The sequence below is a fragment of the Dromiciops gliroides genome, chromosome 1, assembly GCF_019393635.1.
Source record: "Dromiciops gliroides isolate mDroGli1 chromosome 1, mDroGli1.pri, whole genome shotgun sequence".
In the NCBI taxonomy this organism is placed as follows: Eukaryota; Metazoa; Chordata; class Mammalia; order Microbiotheria; family Microbiotheriidae; genus Dromiciops; species Dromiciops gliroides.
The window spans coordinates 656,727,036-656,752,733 of NC_057861.1; the positions used below are offsets into that span (position 1 = coordinate 656,727,036).

Here is a 25,698-nt window from a genome sequence, read left to right on the forward strand (position 1 = left end):
AGTACAATGTTATTTGCTTTTTCCAAAGCAGCTGGTCTTTGGAGTTATGGACAAATTATATAAAGTTTCATTTTACTTTGACTACTTAAAATTTCAGATGACTAGTCAAGTGGTCAAGTTACTCCTTATTGAATGGCACTGTTGATGGTTTATTTTAGGAGCACTTGTCAGGGTAGCAGCATATTTTTGTAGCACATAAACAACATAACTAAAAAATGGGAATGGAAAAGAAAAGAAAGAAAATATCTAATAACTAACAGCTTTGAAAATTTAGTTTGTAGTTCTTTGTAAGTTGATAAAAGAATGTTTGCTATAATGTGTTTGATGCTTCTTAATGCTTTAACACTATGAACTTTTGGAATAACAATGATGATATGATTAAGTTAATATGCTTTATTAAAAATGTAGACCCTATTTAAGGTATATGTTTTAATCATTCTTTCAAATATAAAATAATAAGTATTCAGGTATATTTTAGTTGCTTAGTCTGATTTATAAGTTATGAATTGCAGAATTCCAATTTGGATAGTTTTAACACTGTTAGATTTTGTATCACATTCAATATTGAGTGGTTAAAAGAGAAGGCAATCTATTAAATTGCTCAATTAGTAAAGTCTAAAACTGATAATTAGATCATCTCTTATCAAGAACTCCCACATTCAAGTTTGATATTTGTTCAGTAATTTTTCTTTTTATACTAACATGTAGTGAGCAATATCAGATCAAGAAAAAATAACTTTTGAAATTGCATTGTCCAATATGACTACTCTTTAAAGTGAATTTTCAGTGAATTCTAGGACTGAAAAAACTTTCTGAGAAAGATAAACATTTAAAACATCTAATGTTTTTTGTGTTTTGTTTTGTTTTTTGCGGGGCAATGGGGGTTAAATGACTTGCCCAGGGTCACACAGCTAATAAGTGTTAAGTGTCTGAGGCTGGATTTGAACTCAGGTACTCCTGAATCCAGGGCCAGCGCTTTAACCACTGTGCCATCTAGCTGCCCCCTAATGTTTGTTAATGAACTGATGAGGCCACTCTCACAAAGAAGGAAAACATGGAGAAGACAAGAACTACTCAAGAGAAATGATTAACTGCATCAACATATATAGGTTTTCCGATGCTGGAAAGAATTACGGGATATGAGCATCATGTATAGAGGGATGTGTAATGTCACATTTTATAATCCACTCTACTCCTTTATTAATAAAGCAAATCTTTAAAAAAGCTGTATGGAAGTGTAACTTTTTTTTTTGGGCGGGGCAATGGGGGTTAAGTGACTTGCCCAGGGTCACACAGCTGGTAAGTGTCAAGTGTCTGAGGCTGGATTTGAACTCGGGTACTCCTGAATCCTGGGCTGGTGCTTTATCCACTGCACCACCTAGCTGCCCTGTAACTTTCTTTTTAACCATTTTTTTTTTTCATCCTTAAGCTGTCCTTTAAAATTAAGATATGAAAAGCAGATCCTGTTTTTCAAGGCAGGAGCAATAAAATATTTAATTTTTTTGTTGATTTAAGAGAATTCTTTTTCCTAATGATATGCCATTAACTTTTTTTTTTTTTTTTTGTGGGGCAGTGAGGGTTAAGTGACTTGCCCAGGGTCACACAGCTAGTAAGTGTCAAGTGTCCGAGGCCGGATTTGAACTCAGGTCCTCCTGAATCCAGGGCCAGTGCTTTATCCACTGCGCCACCTAGCTGCCCCCGCCATTAACTTTTTAAAGAGAAGAGGAATTAGGCTTAAGTTTAGCCCTTTTACTTTTAGTAAAGAAAGAACTTGTTAAACAAGGACATTAAAAGAGATTTTAAAAATTTTAAGCACTCATCTTTGTAAAAACAACTCTCGTTTGGGGGTTACTTATCTGGCTACCTTAACTATAGCCAAGAGAGCAGCTAAAGTAACTCAACTAAAGTCCATATACTTTACTTATAATAAAGATTCTTAGAGCTTATTTACTATTTTTTGCCACATAAGGCTAGCGATCTTGGTTATCTGATTTCTTAATCCTCAGAAGATTAGAAACAAATTAATATGGGGGAAGGGAGAAGAAAACCGGATCTGTTTACATTAGTAAGAAGTTATAGCAGAGGCTGACAAGGAAAGTGGAAACAGGATATTATATACAAAGCAGAGAAGGGAGCTTTAAAAAAGTATAGGTGTTTAGGACTTTTTGTGTAGTGGCAAGTAGTCTTACATGCTTCAGTAGCTCCTGAGGATCGTAACTGTGTTACATAAAAGTGCAGTAATGTTCATAATAATACTCCGAAGTAAAAAGGAAAATATTGTTAATATTCTATACTTAAGAAAACAGACATATGTAACATATTTAAGAAAAATCCTTTCTTACCTCCATATAGTTAAAAACTGGAAGAAAAGTTCTAGTATTTAAAGGGATAGATAGGTTTCAGTTACCTGGAAAATTCACTCATTGGAAAGTTTATTTCCTTTCATTTCAGGATAAATGAAGCCCTATATCTGTTTATAGTATAGACAAATAACAGAATCAGATATAAATAACCAGACATTTAGTTGGTATTTTGATTTAATAATTATAGATTATTTTCATATATGTTTTAAAACTAGATTGGATTTACTAGAAGTATTTGAAAATAAAATAACTTTTTTTTTTTTTTTGGTGGGGCAATGAGGGTTAAGTGACTTGCTGAGAGTCACACAGATAATAAGTGTAAGTGTCTGAGGTCGGATTTGAACTCAGGTCTTCCTGAATCCAGGGCTGGTGCTTTATCCACTGTGCCACCTAACTGCCCCCAAATAACTTTCTTTTTATGTATTTTACAATTTAGACTTGGGTAATTCATAAGCTTCTTCTCTTCTTTTTCTCTAAGTTATTTTTAACCTGGTTTTAGTGTAGTTTAATGTTCTGAAATATAGTTTGTTAATCACTATTTTATTGTGAATTAATTTTATTTTTACTTAACCTTATGGACAAGTACAAAAATTTAGTCTCTTGATTTTTTTCAATCCTATCCATAGCCTGCACAGCTTACACAACACCTAGAGTAGAACAAATCTCCATTTTATGTAGAAGAAACAAATGAGATATTTTTACTAATAAGATTTTCCTAGTGTCCTTTGGATTACATCATCATAGGCCATTACACATAGCTGAACCTAGTTTACTCAAATCAATCAGCAAAATTTTTCATTAGCTTTACCCAGGCTGACCAGTGTCATAATGTTAATGCTGTAGTCAGGGTAGTAACATGGCATCAATCTGATTCAGTTTTATTAAAATTCTTTTAATACACAATGTACATATTTTAGATTTCCGCCCCGGGGAGTATTTTGACATAAAAATAATGGGTTAGGAATCAGAAACTGGAATCCAGTCATAGTTCCTCCACAAACTACTACTTAAATTTGGGACCAAGATGCATGTAAAATGAGGGCATCAGGCTAAATGTTTGAAATGCAGCATCTGTTCTACTTGCCATCTTTCACAGCACTGGGATTTTTGCATTGTAGGAAAAGAATTATTAGAGTCAATTGGAATTTTCTTTTTCTTGCTAATGTTCTTAAAAGAACAGTCTTGTCCTCTCTTTGTGAATTGGTCTTTAAGGTTCAAAACTGTTCTGTCACTTGAATTATTCTTTTGTTCTTATCTGTGTGGTGTTTTATATAGTACAACTTCAGGCTGATCAGGATTTGAAAAAGCAAGTGACTTAAGGGAGATTAAATCACATCTGACATCTCTAGTTTAAAAGGAATGATTTCTTCAGTAATCTTCTAAGTACTCTATGGAGATACACAAACCTCCACTAAAAACTTACTGTGATACTTCATCATCAGAAGTTACCCTGGGTTCCTGAAGTCTATTATTATGTGTAAGCTCCAAGTTGGAAAGGCTTTGAGGATGAACACAGTTTTGGACTGTATGTATGTTGTTCAAGGACTGGCCTGACTATGTTTAAGAAGAGGCCAGGCTTGTTATGATGTGCTGATTTTTTTTGGCTTCAGCAGCTTGCGAATATCAATTATTGAGCCAGAAAGTTTTTGAGTATGAATCAGTTGCGGTCTACTATAGTGACTGCATAAGAATCAACCTAGCTAAGAGCAGAGTACCATTACCAAAAGGTTAGTCACCAGATAAAAGTCTTGGGTTAGGAATGGCAGCCAATGAAATGGATAAAAATATAAAATAGTTTTCCTTTCTTTGTAGCCCCTTACTATTTCTATAGTGATTATTGTAAACTATGGGAAAAATGGAGAGTACTAAAAGTCATACAGATTTTTGACTTTACTAATATTAATTTAACTGTTGATAGTCTGTATTATATCTCTGTGCCAATAAGAGTTAAAACACTTTTAGAACAATTAACTCATGTTCATGTCAACATTCTTGTTAGAATAAATAAAAGAGAATAGAATAAAAGCCAGAATAAATAGGTAATAGATATAGATAAAGGGATTGGACTTGTGATTTCATTGGTGGAAGGAATTTCCAGATGAGGCAGTTCCCTCTACTAATGAAGGTTGGCACCTTTTCTGCAACTTATAGTGTTAGAAAGTTTCTTAGGAGGCAGAACCAAGATAGTGGAGTAAAGGCAGGAATTCATTTGAGCTCTTCCAAATTCCCCTCCAAACAATTTAAAAATAATATCTCAAAATGAGTTCTAGAGTGGCAGAACCAACAAAAGAATGGGGTGAAACAGTTTTCCAGACTAAGAAAACTTAGAAGGTTGACAGGAAAGGTCTTTTACACTAGGGTGAGTGGAGTATAATCTAGGACAGGCATCACCTGGGCAAGTCAGCAGCGAGACCCTGCCCCAGCATGCCAGTTCAGGCGTGGGTTGGGGGGGGGCAGGCGTGCGGGCAACTGAATCAGCAGTGACTCGGGAGCTTTCAGCCCACAGACAGTAAGGGGACCAGAACCTCATCAGGAGAAGATTACAGGAGATACTTTGCTGGCATTGGGTGCAGGACTCTGTTGCATTGCCCATATGAAGATTCAGGTCACAGGCCTGGGTAACAGTCTTAGGGTAGGGAGGAGCCACTATTACACTAGAGTGTGTAACTGTAGGGGATTGGGGATCCTGTTCACAGTTTCAGGGAGGAAAGGAGTACTTATGGTCACTCATAGACCAGAGTATGGGCCAGGAGAGCAATGACCACACTTCTCCTTAAATCATACCACTTTGGAAGAATTGAATACTTACAGGTCCCCCAAATTAGCTTTAAAATAGCATCACAAAAAACCTGAAGCTTGAGACATTACCTCCTCCACCCCAGGAGCAGAGTTCAACGTTAATGTAAAATTAAAAGTTATGAAATAGGCTCAAAAAATAAGCAAAAAACAAAAAAAGCCTGACTATAGAAATTTACTATGGGGACAGGGAAGATCAAAGCACAATCTCAGAAAAAGACTGTCAAAATGGCTTTAGGCAAAGCCTCAAAGCAAAACATATCAGGCCCCCCTAAAAAGAATTCCTGGAAGAGCTCAAAAAGGATTATGAAAATAAAATAAGAGAGATAGAGGAAAAATTGGGGAAAGAAATGAGAGTGATGCAAGGGAATCATGAAAAAAAGAGTCAATAGCTTGGTAAAAGAAGCACAAAAAATGGAAAGAAAATTCACTGAAGAAAACAACCACTTAAAAAGTAGAATTTAATTGGCCAAATAAAAAAGGTACACAAGTTCACTGAAGAAAATAATTCCGGGGCAGCTAGATGGCGCAGTGGATAGAGCACCGGCCCTGGATTCAGGAGGACCTGAGTTCAAATCTGGCCTCAGACACTTGACGCCTACTAGCTGTGTGACCCTGGGCAAGTCACTTAAGCCCCATTGCCCCCCCCCAAAAAAAAATCCTCAAAAATTGGAATTGGGCAACTGGAAGCTAATGACTGTGAGGTATTAAGAAACAATAAAATAAAGTCAAAAGAGTGAAAAAATAGAAAATGTGAAATATCTCATTGGAAAAAAACAACTAACCTGGAAATAGATTGAAGAGAACTATTTTAAGAATTATTTGCCCCAACCTTAAAGCTCTTCAAAAAGATGTGCTATGGGGCAGCTAGATGGCACAGTGGATAGAGCACCAGCCCTGGAGTTAGGAGTATCTGAGTTTAAAAATCCAGCCTTAGATAATAGCTGTGTAACCTAAGGCAAGTAACTTAACCCCAGTTGCCTCAAAAAAAAATCTGTGATCAAAAAAAGAACCTAGATATCATATTTGTGTGTGTGTGTGTGTGTGTGTGTGTGTGTTTTGTTTGTTTTTTGGTGAGGCAATTGGGGTTGTGACTTTCCCAGGGTCACACAGCTGGTAGAGTGTCAAGTGGCTGAGGCTGGATTTGAACTCAGGTCTTCCTGAATCCAGGGCCGGTGTGCTATCCACTGTGCCACCTAGCTGCCTCATGATATTTATATATTTTAAGAAATTTATCAAGGAAAACTGCCCTGATAGCCTAGAACCAGAAGGTAAAATAGAAATTGAAAGAATCCACCAATTACCTTCGGAAAGAGATCCCCTAATGAAAACTCCCAAGAATATTACAGCCTAATTCCAGAGCTTCCAGGTGAAGAAGAAAATATTGCTAACAACCAAAAAGAAACAATTCAGATATCATGGAGGCACAGTCAGGATAACACAAGATTTAGCAATTTATACATTAAAGAATCAGAGGGCTTGGAACATGATATTCCAGAAAGCAAAGAACTTAGAATTAAAACCAAGAATCACATACACGGCAAAACTGAATATAATACTTCAGGGGAAAAATTGATATTTAATGAAATAGAGGATTTTAAAGCATTCTTGATGAAAAGATAGCTGAACAGGAAATTTGACATTCAAACACAAAAGTCAAGAGAAGCATATAAAAGTGGACATGAAAGAGAAATCATAAGGTACTCAATAAAGTTAAACCATGTACCTTCTAATATGGGAAGACAATACATGTAATTCCAGGAACTTTGTCATTATTAGGCAATGAGAAGCAGCCTTCATAGACAGAGGGTATGGGTGTGAGTCATTTGTGTTGGGATGATCTCCAAAAAACAAAGCAAAACAAAAACTAAGGGGTGAGAAAGAAGAATGCACTGGAAGGAAGAGGAAAGGAGATGTAGAATGGGTTAAATTTTCTCACATAAAAGTGGTGTGAAAGAGTTTTTACAGAGGAGGGGAAGATTGAGGGTGGGCAATATTTCATTCTTAGCCTTATTGGAATTGGCTCAAAGAGGGAATGACATACACTCGGTAGAGTATAAAACTCTATCTTATGCTACAGGACACTAGGGGGAAGGGGATAGAAGATGAGGGACTGATAGAATGGAGGAATATATTGGGTGAGGCAGTGGTTAGAAGGAAAATGTGAGGAGGGACAGGGTAAAAGGAAAGAGAGAAAGAGAAGGATAAATGGGGAAAGTAGGATGGAATACACAATAATACATAACTGAATGTAAATGGGATAAACACAACCATAAGACGAAAACAGATAGCAGAGTGGATTAAAAAACAGAATCCTTCAATATATTGTTTATAAGAAACACATTTGATGGGGCAACTAGGTGGCACAATGGATAGAGCACTGGCCCTGGATTAAGGAGGACCTGAGTTCAAATCTGGCATCAGACACTTGACACTTATTAGCTGTGTGACCCTGGACAAGACACAACCCCAATTGCCTCACCAAAAAAACCCCCACAAACCACACATTTGAAACAAAGAGACACATAGAGTAAAGGTAAGGGGCTAACATCAGGGCTGGTAGCCATGATCTCAGACAAAGCAAAAGCAAAAATAGATGTAATCAAAAGAGGTAAGGAAAGGAAACTACATCTTGCTAAAGGTACCATAGAAGTAATATCAACACTAAACATATATGCACCAAATGGTATAGTATCCAATTTTTAAAAGAAGTTAAATGAGTTTTGCAGGAGGAAATAGTAAAACTATACTAGTGGGGGACCCTAACCTTTTTCCTATCAGAACAAGACAAAAAATAAACTAGGAAGAATTTAAGGAGGTGAATGAACTTTTAGGAAAGTTAGATATGATAGGGCTCTGGAGAAAATTGAATGGAAGTAGAAAGGAATATAACCTTTTCTCAGCAGTATATGGAACCTACATTAGCCATGTTTTAGGGCATAAAATCTCACAACCAAATGGAAAAGAACAGAAATAGTAAATGCATTTTTTTAGATCATAATGCCATAAAACTTACATTCAATAAAGAGCTGTGGAAACATAAATTAAAAATTATTTGGAAACTAAATAATATACCAAAAATAATTTTATAGAACTAGAAAAATTCAATGAACAAAATGTCAAGAATATTAAGAGAATTAATGAAAAAAATGTGAAGGAAGGTATACCAGATCTCAAACTATTACAAAGCAATAATCATCAAAACAGTTTGGAACAGGATAAGAAATAACAAAGTGGTGGATCAGTGGAATATATTAGGTACACAACACACAATAGTAAATGACCATAATAATCTAGTGTTTGATAAACTAAAAGTTACAAGCTTTTGGAAAAAGAATGTACTATTTAAAAAAATTGATGAGAAAACTGGAAAAACATTTGGCAGAAATGAAGTATAGACCAGCATCTTTCACTGTATACCAAGAAATGGTCAAAATAGGTACATGATTTAGACATAAAGAAAATTAGAGGTAAAAGTATTACAAGATATAAATGGATAATTTTGATTATATTAAATTTAAAAAATTTTGCACAAACAAAGCCAATACAGGAAAGATTAGAAGGAACACAGAAATCTGGGAAAAATTTTTTATAGTAAATGATTCTGGTAAAGGCCTCATTTCTCAGATATTTTGAGAACTGAGTCAAATTTATACAAATATAAATCATTCCCTAATTGATAAGTGGTTGAAGGGTATGAACAATTTTCAAAGAAATCAAAACTATCTGTAGTTATATTTTAAAAATACTTTAAATCATTATTGATTGGAGAAATGCAAGTTAAAACAACCCTGAGGTACCACCTCACACCTATTAGATTGGCTATTATGACAGAAAAGGAAAATGATAAATGTCGGAGGGGATGTGGGAAAACTGGGAAACTAATGCACTGTTAGTGGAGTTGTGAACCATTCTGGAGAGCGATTTGAAACTATACCCAAAGGGCTATAAGTCTATGCATGCTCTTTGACCTGGCAATATTATTACTAGGTCTGTATCCCAAAGAGTCTTTTCAAAAAAAGTTAAAAGGACCTAAATTTGTACCAAGATGTTTATAAGAGCTCTTTTTGAAGTGGCAAAGAATTGGAAATCGAGGGGATTCCTGTCAGTTGGGGAGTGGCAAACAAGTTGTGTTATCTGATTGTAATGGAATAGTATTGTGCTGTAAGAAATGAGGAGCAGGATGCTTTCAGAAAAAGCTGGAAAGACTTATGTGAAGTGAGCAGAATCAGGAGAACATTGTACACATAGCAGCAATATTGGATGATGATCAACTATGAATGACTTAGCTATTCTCAGCAATACTGTGATCCAAGATAGTTCTGAAGGACTTAAGATGAAAAATGCTATCCATTTCCAGGGAAGGAACTGATGGAGTTTGAATGCAGATTAAAGCATAATATTTTTCACTTCCTTTATTGTTTTCAATTTTTTGACTGTTTTCTTTTACAACGTGACTAATGTGGAAACATTTTACATGCTTGCACAGTATAAACTATATCAAATTGTTTGCCATTTCTAGTTGGGGAGAGGTAAGGTAGGTAGGTAGAGTATAGGAAACTCACAATTTAAAAAAATGTATATTAAAGTTGTTTTCACATATAATTATAAAAAAGTAAAATACTTTAAAAAAAGAATGTTTCTTGGGTCGTTGAAAAGTTAAGTGATTTGCCAAGTCACATAACAATTATGTATCAAAAGTGGAACTTGAGCCTAGATCTTCCTGACTTTGAGGCCAGATTTCTATCTGCAAGATTGTGCTCCCTCTCTAATATCCAAATATACAATTTTCTGTGTATTTGTTGTGTGTCTGTGTCCATAGCTAAATGGAATACTTGCAGACTCTTTCAATAAACAAAGTGGTTGAGTTGGTTTCATACTGCGCTCACTGGTAATAAGAAACATAATTTAATGGGATGTTTGGTTATCTTAATTTGCACTGTTTGTTGTGACCATCAATAAACAGATGACACTCAAGTTATAGTTATCTTCATGGGTCAATATATGTAACAGAATAAAAATAGAGAAGGTATATGAAGAAATTGATGAGTTTTCTCCAAAACTAAATCAACCTTGATATTTAGTGACTGTAGAACCCTCACCTTCCTAGGTAGAACCTTTATTCCTGAATATCTACATGAAGGTTGAGATGGCATAGAAGCTAATGTTTGCATCATCATTGAAATTATGAACTGAAGTTTCAGTTTTAGATACCTTATAAAATTGTACCTTGTAAAATTTTTAGAATAGCATTTACCTAAGATACAAATATAACATTCGAATTTAAACAGTGATTGAAGTTGACAGAAGTAGTAGTAAATATTGCTTATTAATATATTGGTTAAATGTCTTCTTCATGCTCTGTTGTCATTAGGTCTGACATAAACATTTGGTGCTATTCTCAGGAAAGATGTTGGCCTTTCAGTTTGGACTTCAGAGTGTATTGGAAAGAACTTTGAACTAAAAATCAACACACTTGGGCTTAATCCTGCTTTAGCCACTAACAAGTTGTGTGACCTTGGCCTAATTACTGGGGCTCAGCTTTCTCATTGTAAAATAAAGGATGTTGGACTAAATCTTTAAGGCCCATTCCAGCTCTAAATTCTATGATTTTATGAAAGTAAGGATAGGGGAAGATGGTAGGTAAACTTCTGGAAAATATAGATGAAATCAAAGGATGAAAGAGCCCTCAAATTGCACAGATGTGTAACTAAAATCTTTTGTTTTTACATCATATAAGTTTCCTATTATATATTTCCTCAATGCCTCTCAGAGAGCCATCCCTTAAAATACTTTAAAAGAGAAGAAAAAGGGCAGCAAAACTAACTAGCATATTAAAAAAGACTGATATTATGTGTAGTATTCTATAGACCTGTATGTTTTAAATACAATAAAAAGAGAAGCAATTGGCACTGAAGGTGGTGCATAATTTCTTAACAGATAGGAAGTGATTGACTATAGATGTTGCAATCATGATTCAATTATAATATGAGAAATTCTTATTGGTGCCTTTTGAGAAATAAATTTTAAAATTTATTAGATCTTACTGATCCCAAGGCTTATCTTACTGCTCTATCTTCAAGATCTTAATATTAATACAATAACTTGTACTTGGTGAGTTACATAGGTGTATGTTTAAAATTTTTTTTTACTCAGTAAACTAATTTTTATTGAAAAAATGGTCTCAGGATTTTTATAATATATTTTAGCTTTTCTTTAAGAACTTGACATTACATACTTTTCAGAATTGAATATTGGAGGTATCACACTGACCTGCTCTCTAATGGAAAACTCCATAGGGGAATCACTACAGCTCATTTGGTTGTTTCCACTCTCTCCTGCCTTTCCATTTGTCTACACAGAAGAGTGGCTTTTCACTGCTGGGTGTTCTCCCCCCACATAGTTGCTCAACTCTAGTTGCATTCTCTTTTTCCTGAAATTTTAATTACTATAATGTATATGTGGCTTATTACATGTTAGTTTAAGGGAATAGAGTTTGTGAGTTACTTTAAGCATTATTTTATTCTACTATCTCACAAGTTACTTAATCATTCTGGGCTTCAGTTTTCTTATATGTAAAATGGGGGGTGGAGGGAGATGGATGTGTTCCAAGATCCTTGCAGGGTCTGAATCTAAGACCTTTCCTGTTATCTTCCTAATCATTTTTTTTTTTTTTTTGGTGAGGCAATTGGGGTTAAGTGACTTGCCCAGAGTCACACAGCTAGTAAGTGTTAAGTGTTTGAGCCTGGATTTGAACTCAGGTCCTCCTGAATCCAGGGCCAGTGCTCTATCCACTGAGCCACCCAGCTGCCCCCAATCACGTCTCTTTTTAAATGAGACCTGTGGTCATATTAAATTTCCTAGAATAGAATTAACTACAAGAATGTAGTAGGGATAATAGAGTTTGATTTAAAATCCAGTTTTCTTGATATGTTTGTTAGAAGTATAGGAGTAGTTTTTACCTGTTCTTCAGTTTTATTAATGAAATAAGTTGAATAAAAATAAAATCATTCGACTTATATCTTCTGTTTTACCTGTGTTGGTTAGGTGGATGGGTCTGGTTATTTCTTCTGTGAATTTTGAATCAGAAAGCATTTAAAATTTAATTGTCTCTATTTTTAAGGATTCTTTAATTTTTCAAAATATTTCAAATTTTTCTTTAATATTTCAAAATATTACTTGATGAACCTATCCTCTGGAGTAATTAATTAAAAGGTATTAATTTCCACACATGTAAAATGAGAGTAGCTACAGAGAAACTTGGTATTTTACTTAGTTTTCATAGTAAATTATGTGTTTTAGTATAACTAAAATGAAAGTTTCCTTTACTAAAAAGTGAAATTTTAAAATTTATTGGGAGAGTTTTAGGAAAGCTGAAATGTATTATTGAGAATGAAAAGTGGTAGGTGACAGAAGATTTGTAGAACATCATAGTGGGAATGGGCTTTCAGAGAATCAATTTCAATCCCCCTCTTTTTACAGATGAGAAAATGGAGCTATAAAGAGGTTACATGATTTGCCATAGGTCACATGGTATGTTAGTGGCAGAGCTATGTCTAGACTAGAACTCAACTTCTGGTCTGGTGTTCAGACTACTACATGACACTTTGTCATTATTTTAGGTAAACAAAATGTTAATACACCACGTTTGATAAATTAATAAAGCATAAAATGTTTTGATCTGTTGTAAATGAGTCATCTCTGAGAATAAGCTGCCACCTCTGATTCAAATGACATACTTAAAAATATATACATCTGGCTAAATTTTATCCCATATAGTCTGTGTACCTGCCAAATGACTTGGAAGAATGTGTTCATTTTAATTGAAATATTTTAATCTGTAGCACTAACAGAGAGAGAACATTTATATTAGCCTTGCTATATCTCTAGTAAGTCTGTATCACTTTCCTTGTACTTCATCTCCAAATGGCTTACATTGCTTAAGTGGTACTGTAAAGTGGGGATGGTGGTAGTGCAGCATCTGTCAATGAACATTATTGATTTTTAAAATAAATGTTTAGTAATATATTTTGTTTTTCTATTATATACATTTCCTCCCTTGGGTAGTGTCTTCAGTGCTTAGCACAGTGCCTGGCACATAGTTTTTTTTGTTTGTTTTGGTTTTTTTAGCAAAAAGAAGAGTAGGAGGAAAAAATTAGCATGTGTAAACATTTATTATGCACTATGTGCTAGGCACTGTGTTAGGTGCTAGGGATACAAAGACAAAAATAAGATAAGCCCTGCCCTCAAACAGATTACGTTTCATGGGATAAACATGTGCATAAATATACATATCAGATGATAAATAAAATAAATACAAAATAATTTTAGTGGGGAGATCAGGAAATATTTCATGTAGGCATTGCATAAACAAAGATTTAAAGAAAACACATGATCCTAAAAGGCCAAAGTGAGGTGGGAGCAAATTATGGGCATTGAGAACAACAAAGGGGAAAAAATAAGAGATGGAGTGCTCTCTGTGAGGAATTGCAAGAAGACTGGTTTGGACAGACTGTAGAATATGAGAAGGGAAGTAATGTATAATAAGGTTAAAGGGCCCTGGGCATGAGAGAAAAATTAAGAAAGAGTAGTATAAAATGGAGAGTAAACCCTTCCATAGGCAGTAGTTTTGTATGGCAACAGGCAAAACCATCAGATTATAGAAATCCAGCGCAGATTTTGAGTCATAAATGAGTTTTCTCTAGAATTCCAGTGTCTTCTCCTTTACTAATGCAGGTATAATTAGATGCAATCAGCATTCGTCCTTTTCTTCCAGCATTGTACTCTTTGGGGGGGGGGGCAATGAGGGTTAAATGACTTGTCCAGGGTCACACAGCTAGTATCAAATGTCTGAGGTTGGATTCCACTGCACTACCTAGCTGCCCCTCAGCATAGTACTCATAAAAATAAATTTAAAAAAATCCAACAACTATATTTTCTGGTTTATTGATCATTTCTTTTTGCTTTGATCTGTTGAAAGGTCACAAAACATTTTGTTCTTTCTTATTACCTTTTAAGGTATTGCTAATGATTTACTGATACATTTTGGATGACTCCCAGTTACAAGGAGAGGGAAAGTAAATAATGGTAGCTCTCAGTTGAGATATTTTATAGAAGCCATACTAAGATATGAAGGAATAAATTTGGAAGATGTTGAATAGATAACAGTTTTGAAGCACCAAAATTATAAGTGGTTTTATAAGCTTCTCCATTTGGCTTTTGTATAAAATCCATCTGATTAATTCAAACAAAAATGGATAAGTAAAGAAGAATGTGTTCAGTCACCTGAACTTGGTCTGAAGTGGGATGCTGACCTTTTGATCTGATTTTAGCTGGGTCCTAATCCATAACTATCATTCTAACATTAAATTAACAAAAATTTGTGAGGTTATAAGAATTTTTTCTCATAAAATTTTCTGATAACTTGGGTTTTGGTGAATGTTAACTAAGCTGCTGCAGTTTGTATTCTAACTTTTCTTGCATGTTACTGCATTTGAAAGTTGCATGAAAGCACTAACTACCTTCTTTCTCTTCCCCCTGACTTGCTCCAAGGCTGCCAGACAGATCAAAGATAGGTATGGTACATACTCTACATTACATTTTTTTGAAAATATTGATTTCAGAGTCAGAAATGAAATTCAGTTTTTGTTTTGTATCATAACCTTCGTGATTGAAATAAAAATATTTAATTGTAAAGTTGGGGAGGAAGGGTACTGTTTACACATTTTCTTGGAAAATCTAGTGTTTCTCTTCATCTTTAAAACAATTGAGGAAAAATGTTTCCCAAGTAATTTCATTTCTGACATAATTCCCATTTATATTGCTTGACATACTATACAATAGGTTTGATACAATCAATTCTTGATTATCTTTTCTAATGAAGAGGAGAAGTGCTGTGAATTATTTTAAAAAATAGTATTTGTTTTTGGAATGCATGTTTATTCTTAAATTTGATATTTTGATAATATATTGGATTTTGAACATTTTTGGGAGTTGTACTAGTTTTCCAACATCCACTGCCTCTCTAGACCTTCCCTTACCAATTTCTTTGTGCTTTTTCACTCCATGCAGGGTGTTGACTATTAATTCTGGTTTTGTTTTGTTTTTTTGGAGGGGCAATGAGGGTTAAGTGACTTGCCCAGGGTCACACAGCTAGTAACTGTCAAGTGTCTGAGGCTGGATTTGAACTCAGGCACTCCTGAATCCAAGGCCAGTGTTTTATCCACTGTGCTACCTAGCTGCCCCCCGACTATTAATTCTGAAAATAATTAATTGAATTCTAAATTCCTGGTACCTTCTCTTTCCTCATGCCCATTTCCACTTAGCTAGAACCTATCTAGGAGAAGAAAGATAATGGAGATATTTAGATGGTATGGATATTTTCTGGCAGTAGAACCAGGATTTGATAGAAATCTTAGGATTCTGGTTAATAAGACAAGTTTTGTAGGAATTTCAGGTGGCAACATTTGTATAACATTAGTAGAAAGTAGAAAAGTCAGTGGACCTTCTAGATCACGATCAAGAATTGACTGTATTATGATTGTTAGCCTAAAATGTGTGCCTCCCTACCTGCCCTTTTCTCTATCCCACTTCCTTTTCCCCTTTGCTTTGAATTATGGGATTCTTTGAAAAGTATTGCTGTTCTAAGATATGCCCACCAATCTGTGATACATAGGATATATTTTTTCTCCATTGAAATGGGCTAATTTGCTAATCATGGACTATGTGAAAGAATTATCAAAATCTTGAGTATGTTTTTTGATTTTGATTGAGGAATTTAGTTTTCAATCCATTATCATTAAGAACAAGTTACCTGTTCTCATGCCTATAGATCTTTACAATTATATAAATATTGTCTTGTCTGATATATTCATTCTGATTTTTGTAATCAGATTCTTGGTTGTGCTTATACATCAAATGGGGAGAGCCAGAAGGAAAAGACAGAGATTTATGTGAAATAGTATCAGTTATATCTATCAGAGTTATCTTTCTTAATCTTAATCTTAATTTAATTTAATTTAATTTAATTTAATTTTTTGGTGAGGCAGTTGGGGTTAAGTGACTTGCCCAGGGTCACACAGCTAGTAAGTGTTAAGTGTCTGAGGTCGGATTTGAACTCAGGTCCTCCTGAATCCAGGGCCGGTGCTCTATCCACTGCACCACCTAGCTGCCCCATCTTAATTTTAAAATGAACTTGTTTATTGTAAGGAAATAGAATCTACACGAACTTCTAGGTCAGGAGTTCCTAACTTAGGGTCTGTGAACTTTTCAAATATATGTTTTGGTAAGTTTTTAATATAACTGGTTTCCTTTATAATCCTTTGTATTTTATTTTTGTGCATTTAAAAACATCCTGAGAAGGTATCAGTAGGCTTCACCAGGCTGTCAGTAGGGTCTATGACAGAAAAAATGGTTTTGAATCTGTTAATTTAGGTTTAAATAAATGGAGTTATTGCTGATCTTTGACCTGATGAGAAACTCAGTGCTTTCCAGTATCTTCTTTTTAGCATCATATCCCATTATCAAATACCCATGTGATTTTCTGTGAGAATCTGGTTCCAAACTCCAGCACATAACCTCCTTGATAAGAAAGATACTTTATTTTCTGACTCTCAATATTTATTTCCATGAGCTTTAGGATATTCTACATGACCCAAGACAATGGAGAACCTACAGGTCATAATGGCCATCTGATCAGCAGGCTGCTAAACTTCTTGTCTCTAGTGCATCATCACCTCACAGCTGAAGGTTATCCAGAGCTCTAGGCTGACAAATTTTATGGCTACAAGCTGAAGATCAATATTGATGTTTTCTTTTTCTTGCATACCTAGTTGTTAAATATTATTCTAATGCTTTGAATTTAATTGAGCCACCAGATGCAGAACCAACCAAAACAAACAACATTTGGATACTTATGGTTTCCCCATGACAGTAGATAATGAACTGGGGAAAGAGGAGAAAAAGTTGTTTGACCTCAGCTCCTTGAAATCTTATAAGTGTGTCAAGTGCTTTAACTTATGTGATGATGTGTAGGAAGTATACCAAGGGTGGGTTTGGGCTAGTTGGGCTACACAAAATTGAGTATGTACATGAGGGGGCTTCAACCAAAAGATTCAAGAATAGAAGAATGAAGGACACTTGTACTGTTTCTTGGATGTTAATAGTGGCCAGGATCTAGCAATCATGTGTTCACAATAGTGGGCTACAGACTTTGAACTTGGATAAGAGTTGTTGCTATTATTAGTGCTTTTCATTGGAGAGGACCAAAATTCTTGATCTGCTGTTCTTCATGATGTTACAATGTTTTATGAAGGTTGTACTCACACTATATGTGAAGGTGAATAGGAAGGTATTGCGGATACACTAGTTCTTTGTGACATGAAATGAAAAAAATCACCAAAAGACTGATTGAATATGAGGACTTCCTGGCATCCTTGTTCTCTAAGGGCTCTTATCCATGATGGTCAAACTGAGAGAAAAATACAGGTTATAGATTTCGAGTTCACCTAGTCCAACCACCTCATTTTATTTTATTTTATTTCAAATTTTTATTGATAATGTCACTTTTACTTCTGAATGTAACACTACCCGCTTTCCTTCTTGGTGAGCCAGTCTCTTTGAACAAAGAATAAAAAAGAGGGTGAAAAAGCAGTTCATGAAAACTAGCCAGTATATGAACCATTTGTAATCACTCACTCACACACACACACACACACACACACACACACACACAAGTGTTGCAGTGTTCTACACTCAACACTGCCAAATTTTGCACAAGGAAACTGAGACTTAGAGATGTTAAGTGACATACTCTTATACTTTTAAATTATCCTTTGCTTTAACTGCAGTTTTAATTCTTCAGAGATTGGAATTCTATGACTTTGTCATAAATTAAATTATTTTATCATGTAATTATATGTCATGAATTACTTCATGATATTTAATAATAATTAAATGCAGGGGTAGGGCAATAAGGGTTAAGTGACTTGCCCAAGGTCACAGAGCTAGTAAGTGTCAAGTATTTGAGGCTGGATTTGAACTCAGGTCCTCCTGACTCCAGGGCTGGTGCTCTATCCACTGTGCCACCTAGCTGCCCTCACTTGTAGCATATTTACTAGTGAGTTTTTACTACTTGTATGACTTATTGAAGAACTTAGCCTAGTTTAGAGTCCAGTTTCCTATTGGCTGGGTGATGTGAAAGAGAGTACCAGTTCTTCTTAACACTTATGTAATATACCAACTCTTTCTAGGAAAAAACTGATTCCATTTCTTTTTCTTTTTGAGAGTTGTCTACCCATTAACTTCCTCTTTTGTTTTTGCCTGATGGACTGTTTTCAGTTCTTAACTCATTTGCACAGTTGGGATGACTGATAGATTCTGAATTGATCAAAGTTCTTTAGATCACTAGCTCCTACTATTATCCCTTATTTTCTTTGTTTTATTTTCAAGATTCCTTCCTTCAGAAAACATCAAATTGGGTTTTCTAGAGTCCTATTTTTAACATTTTTACAATACCAAAATATCTTAAACACTCAGTGAAAATAAGAGCCATTATTTCCACCAAGGAAAGAGTTGAATCATTATCTCACTTATATGATGGCAGAGATAGGTTTTATGGAAGAATGTTTAAGGTGTCTGGACTTTTAAGTGAGTAGAGATAAAGGAGATGAGAGGCTATAATAATGATTTTTCTAGTGTTTATAATGACTTATAGTATATAGGATAAGGGGAAGATGTGAAAATAATATAGGGACTTTTACTTTATATACTGAATTTTTATTAATAACAAATGTATGTTTTTTCCAAAGGAGACAGTTTTATTTAAGGGTCATTGTAATGCATTTCTGCTTTCACTGAGACCCTGGGTAGGCAAGGTAGACAGCTAAGTAGCTAAGTAGGGTACAACAGGCAAGGGAGTACAAGATATACTTTTTTCCTACCATTAATATAGGTAAATTCAGTTCAGTTAAATAATCATTTATTAAGTGCTTACTATGAGCTAGGTACTATGCTAAGAGCTGGGGATATAAACAAGAAAAAGAAAGCTCCCTACACTCAAGTAGCTTACAATCTAATTAGAGGAGAAAGGCAATATACAAAAAGAAGCTGGAGATAAGGGGATAGATGAAGGGGTATCTGGCATGAGGGCATGATATTTTATGGTATTAAACGAAGTAGAGTTGCTAATGGAAAGGTAGTGAGTTAGGTGGAAAGTTCAGATCCTAGACCCCCCCCCCTTTTAAAATATGGAACAATTCACGAATTTGCATGTCATCCTTGCACAGGGGCCATGCTAATCTTCTCTGTATCGTTCCAATTTTAGTATGTGCTTCTGAAGTGAGCACCCCAGCCCTTTTTAAAGGAAAACTCAGGTAAGAATTTATTCTCTATTCTCCAGCCCTCCAAGTCAGTGGGGAGAGAGGAGGATGGAGGAGTTGAGAATAAGTATCTAAAATTTAGCCTGAAGATGAGATTTCAGATGATCAGTTTATCTTGGGTCGGGCTTGATGTTCCTGGAATCTAAACCCACCAAAGCTGCAGATGGTGGGTGGAGAATTAGGTGGAAAGTTCAACTGCTTTTAAAGTCAGAAGACTTTTTTTTTTCCATGGCACACTGAGCTACTTTCTTGTCCTTTATTATAAAGATCCAAAGCTGCCATTGAACAATCAGGCACAGGGTGGAAGTGTAGTGTCCAGGCCTTAGAGCATATGAATATTTTTGTCTTAATCCTGAATGCATAGTGGAGTTTGAGGGTTAATGATGGAAGTAAAGTTGGGGAGATCACTAGAGAAATTTATTACTGCAAGGAAAGTTACAAGTTGATGTGAGAGGTAGTTTGACAATTTTAAAGCAGCATTTATATTTCTAATTCTGTTTTGGGGGTATGGGACACTATTTGGAAGGAAAGTAACCATTGTGGTGCAGTAGAAAGAATACTTACCTTTTTATCTCTCTCTATCAAATGTATATAGGTTTAAAAATGTGTGTGTATATAGATAGAGTCATAGGATCTGGGTTCAAATCCTAAGTCAACCTCCTCCTCCCTCAGTTTCCTCAACTGCAAAATTAGTTTGGACTGGTAGGTGTCATTAGTCCTTTCGAGGTCTAGATCTATGATCATCCATTAAATTACATCTCTGCTGCTTAGTTCTTCCTTTGTGACTATAGGCAAGTCACTTAATCTCTCTGGGCCTTAATTTTTCTCATCTGTAAAACGAGAGAGTTGGACTAAATGATCTTTGATTTCCTTTATAACTCTAAATCTCTTATCCAATGATCTTCGCATTCATTTTGATGCATTATAAATTAACCAAGAGAGGCATATTAGTAATAACAAAGTACTTTACATATATTCTCCTCTTAAGCTTTACAACAACTCAAAAAGGTAAATATTATACATATTACCTCCACTTTATAGATAAGGAAACTGAGGCCCCAAGAAGTCAAGTGACTTGCCCCTGCTTACAGATGAAAGTGTCTTAGGTGGGATTCCAGCACTCTTCATTACATCAGGCTACCTCTCTTCACATTGAATCAAGCCATAATTAAAATGCAAGATTTTAATATAATTAAAACTATTATTAAACTATAATTGAAATATGCAAGTTAAAATACTACAGTGTAGCATTGAGGCATGATGATGCCATTAAAACATAATTGTCCACATGTTTTCATTTTGTTTAATACAGTCAAGAAGTTCAAGTTTTGAAAATAATATATAGCTTATAGGTGTGTATTTTACCTATATAAAATAGGTTACACATATAATTTACTTATGTATTTATGTACTTTACAGTCCTGTGTATATAGTTTTTGCTTTTTTTCCACAAGGCATGTATATTGAATGATAGTTTTGTTTTTTAAGGTTTTGGTAATTCTTTCCAATGTGCCTTTTAAAGCAATGATTTCTAAAAATGTTTAAATTACCTACTTCCTAGGTATCACAGATTGGTTGATATGAATTTATCTGTAAGATTTATTGCCTTTTAAAATGCATGAATACTTTAAAAACATTTCATTTTACTTCAGCATTTTTTCTTTTATTTTTTAATCATAAAAGAATTTAATTTTTTCCAGTTACATGTAAAGATAGTTTTCAACATTTGTTTTTATAAGATTTTTAGTTCCAAATTTTTCTCTCTCCCTTCCTTCCCTTCCCCCTCCCCAAGACAGAAAGAAATTTGATATAGGTTATATATGTACATTCACATTAAACATATACTTCAGGATTTTTAACTAAAATTTCTATGTAGTTTATGCTAGGTTTGATTGGAACCAATGAGGATGATAAATTATTTAATAGTCTTCATTTATTCAGCAAGGATTTGCTTTGACTGCTTTCCATGAAGTTTTTTCAGATGTTAAAACTACTTTTAAAAAATACAGAAATTTGTCTACCTTTGACTTGACCCAAACATCAGAGCCTTGTGCTAGAATTCTAGTCTATTGAAATGGTGCTTATCAGGAACCTGAGATTGTATTTGAATGAAAGAGACCTTTTCTTGGTGATTGTGCCTTGGTATGCAGATTCTTCTGTTAAAATACCCTTTCCTGACACTTGAAATCATATAAGGATAATCTGGTTGAGATATCTCTTGATTGCAAGGTTTGATTTTGTTAATCTGGTTAGCTAAGTGGATATCTCCTTCCCTCAGTGTTCTGGGTGCATCTCTTATTCATGCTTGGTTGAAAGAGTTAACCTTTCCTGAGTTCAGCCTGATAACCAGTTTGCCATCCTTGTGGCAATTTGTTATTGTTGGAAAAGTTAGAATTTTAGGGGAAAATGTAACATCTAGAAAATATTTTTGTTCTTTTAGGCAAAACACTAATTACAAATGAAAGTAAACAGTGCATTGTTTCTGTTTTGTTTTTTGTCTAGATTTTATGGTTTCATTCTTGTAGAGAGACTTGGTTAAGGGAATACCCTCTTCCAATGCAGATCATCCACTGTTCAGCAATTTATAGCCTTACAGAGTTACCTGGGGCACTGTGAGTTTAAGAAACTTGCTCAGCTTCACATAGCCAGTATGTGTCAGAGGTGGGACTATTTTATTATGACCTGTCAATTAAAAAACAAATGCATAGAAATTAGATTTCTATCCAAATTCCATTTTGATAATTAATTGGTAAGTAAATCTTTTAAATGCACTTGTACAGGCACTTTGTAAATTTAAGATACTCCATCACAGTCAGACCACATCTAGAATATAGTGTTCAGTTCTCCACACTTTAAGAACAGCATGGATAAACTAGACAGTGTCCAGAAGAGGGCAACTAGGATGGTGAGGGGCCTGAGTTTATGTCATATGACTGTTGGTTGAAGGAACTGAGGATGTTCATCTTGGAAAAGAGAAGACTGTGAGGGAGGAAGGAGATTTGATAACTGAATTTCAGGTATTTGAAGGGCTGTCATGTGGAAGAGGAATGAGACTTGTTCAGTTTGGCCCTATAAGACAATACCAGGTTTGTCAGGAAAAACTTCCTAACTATTAGACTTATTCAAAAGTGAAATGTACTGATGTGTTCCCCCTTCCTGGAAGCTTTCAAGCCAAAGGGAGGATGACTGTGTGTTTGGTATGTTATAGTCTGGATTTCTTTTAGATGTGGGTTGAATTAGATGGCCACTGAGGTTCCTTCTAACTGAAATTTTGTCATTTTGATTTCTCAGATTATATATCAGTATTTTAATATCTTTAATTTTAAAATAATTTGTAAAATGAGATCATTGTATCCTAATTATGAAGCAATACAATGCTATTATGGTTGTTGACCACTTAACTCTTTTACCTAGAACCCTCTTATTCCTGTTTGCCAAGCTACATATCTTCTCTTTTGACGGTATATTTTCATGTGAACTAGTATTAAAGGTCAGAGTATGAATAGAAGGGATTATTTGGTTATAATTTTTGCCATTTTCTAAAAGAACTGAGACTGCTATTATAAAATTTGGGTATGATTTTTTGCCTAAGTGGTGGATAGTGATTAGTTCTAAGAATATGAATTTCTGTAAGTTTATACAATTACATGTTTTGAAATTATTAAACATTTCTGCACTTACTCATTTTATGAATTAACTTTATAATCTCCCATGCTTTCTCCTCCTTTTTTAATCACACCAATTTTGTGTTTGCTATAGAGTCACAATGGCTTCAGCTTTTCGCCTTTCTTTGAAACCAAAGGTCAGTGATAACATGACTCACCTAATGGTGGATTTTTCTCAGGAAAGACAGATGCTCCAGACTTTGAAGTTTCTGCCAGGTAAATGCAAAATTAACATGGTGTTCTTTATATTAAATATATTTTCTCCCCATTAAGTTCTTCTGTAGTGAACAGCTGTTATAGTCTGATTACGTTCATTTAGCTGGAAGAGTATGGGCAAAATTAACAATATGATTTTTTTTGTTGTTCAGTCATTTCAGTTGTGTCCGACTCTTTGTGATCCCATTTGGGATTTTTTTGGCAAAGATACTGGAGTGGTTTACCATTTCCTTCTCCATCTCACTTTACAGATGAGGAACTGAGGCAAAGAGGATTAAGTGACTTGCTAGGGTCACACAGAACTATTAAGTATCTGAGGCTTGATTTGAACTCAGGAAGATGAGTCTTTTTGACTCCAGGTATAGCACTCTATCTACTGTGTCACTTTTAATGGAGTGTTGATTTTCAAAAATTGAATATTTTATTTTTTCCCAATTACATGTAGAAACTATTTTTAGCTTTCTTCCCCCCCCCATTTTTTCCTTTCCTTTTCTTTATTTAATTTTCTTTTGGAGATTTTTTTAAACTTTCATTTTTGAAAATTTTTGAGTTCTAAATTTTCCCCTCTCCTTTCTCTCCCCACTCATAGGTAAGCAATTTGATGTAAGTTATACCTGTGCAGTCATATGAAACATATTTCTATGTTAGTCATGTTGTGAAAAAATACAAGAAAACATCAAGAAAAATAAAGAAAAAGTGTGCTGTAATCTGCATTCAGGTTCTATCAGTTCTTTCTCTGGAGATGTATAGCATTTTTCATAAGTCCTTAAGAATTGTGTTAGGGGGCCGCTAGGTGGCACAGTGGATAAAGCACCAGCCCTGGATTCAGGAGGACCTGAGTTCAAATCCGACCTCAGACACTTGATACTTACTAGCTGTGTGACCCTGGGCAAGTCACTTAACCACAATTGCCTCACCAAAAAAAAAAACAAAAACCCCAAAAAACTGTCTTAGATGTATTGCTGAGAATAGCTGAGTAATTCACAGTTGATCATCTTATAGTTTTGCTGTTACTGTATAGAATGATCTCCTGGTTCTGCTCATTTCACTTTGTATCAGTTCATATAAATTTTTCCAGTTTTTTCTGAGAGCATCCTGTTTATCATTTCTTATAGCACAATAGTATTCTGTCACAATCATATACAACTTTTGCAGCCATTCAGTATATTGTTTATTTTTAAAAGGCATAGGTATGGTAAAATTCTTCTATAAATAGTCCATGCTGCTATTGTTTGCATTTTTTAAAAAAACTAATTGACCGGGGCGGCTAGGTGGCACAGTGGAGAAAGCACCAGCCCTGGATTCAGGAGTACCTGAGTTCAAATCCGGCCTCAGACACTTGACACTTACCAGCTTTGTGACCCTGGGCAAGTCACTTCACCCCATTGCCCCGCAAAAAAACAAAAACAAAAACCTAATTGACCTATTAAAATAATGATTTGTGCTCAGTCAAGTAACCAGAGCCATTAAAAAAGTTGGGACAAAATGGGTATTAATGATATAGGTTTGTTTGTTTGTTTGTTTTGGCAGGGCGACTGGGGTTAAGTGACTTGCCCAGGGTCACACAGCTAGTAAGTGTCAAATGTCTGAGGTTGGATTTGAACTCAGGTCTTCCTGAATCCAGGGCCGGTGCTTTATACACTGTGCCACCTAGCTGACCCCTGAATGATATAGTTTTTAAAAATGTTTAATACATGATGGTTCAGGAAATATGTACTAAGTTTGGAGTTAAATTATCTAGCTTTGGTTATTTTTTTAAAATTGGAGTAAAATTTGAAGTGAGATGTTATTACTAAGGCAATATGTATTAGCTTGAAAAAACCTTTTAAATCTAACTAGAGAAGTTGATCAAATAAAATTGCCCTTGTGTATAGATCTGCCTTAGTTGCTGAGCCTGGTGCTGAATAAATGTTTTTGTTTTAAGGCAGATTTAAGACAGATTGTTGCTTTGGATAGTATTAGAGACCATATGAGACAGTAAAAAGAACATGTAAATTTGGAGTCAGATCTCATTTTGAATTTTGACTCTAGCTGTGGTGGGGCCTGATACAAATCACAGAACTTCCTGAGCCTCTGTTTTCTCATTTGTAAAATAAGGAAGATAGAATAAACTATTTCTAATGTGCCTTTAAGCTTTAAGTTCTGTGAGCTGTAAAAATGAAAACAATAATACTAGTATTACTTGCTTTCCTTAGAGGATTAAATGAGATGACTGTTTTATGCTGTTTAAGGGTTATGTGAACATTAACTATTAAGAGTAATGATAGAAGTAGTAGTAAT

General features: G+C 34.8%; 1 protein-coding gene and 1 non-coding gene across 5 annotated transcripts in view; one reads left to right on the plus strand and one right to left on the minus strand.

The window, feature by feature from the left end:
• The window catches only part of FSD1L (fibronectin type III and SPRY domain containing 1 like), an 89,192-nt gene that overhangs the window by 26,223 nt on the left and 37,271 nt on the right, over positions 1 to 25,698 (plus strand). For all 4 annotated transcript variants that reach the window (XM_043978149.1, XM_043978150.1, XM_043978151.1 and 1 more), the window contains exons 5-6: positions 14,712 to 14,734; positions 23,297 to 23,418. In XM_043978149.1, coding sequence (XP_043834084.1) covers positions 14,712 to 14,734; positions 23,297 to 23,418 — 145 coding nt within the window. The remainder of the gene's footprint in view (positions 1 to 14,711; positions 14,735 to 23,296; positions 23,419 to 25,698) is intronic.
• Positions 19,400 to 19,502, minus strand: LOC122737494. Its single transcript, XR_006354329.1, has one exon. It is a non-coding gene; the product is annotated as a U6 spliceosomal RNA (small nuclear RNA).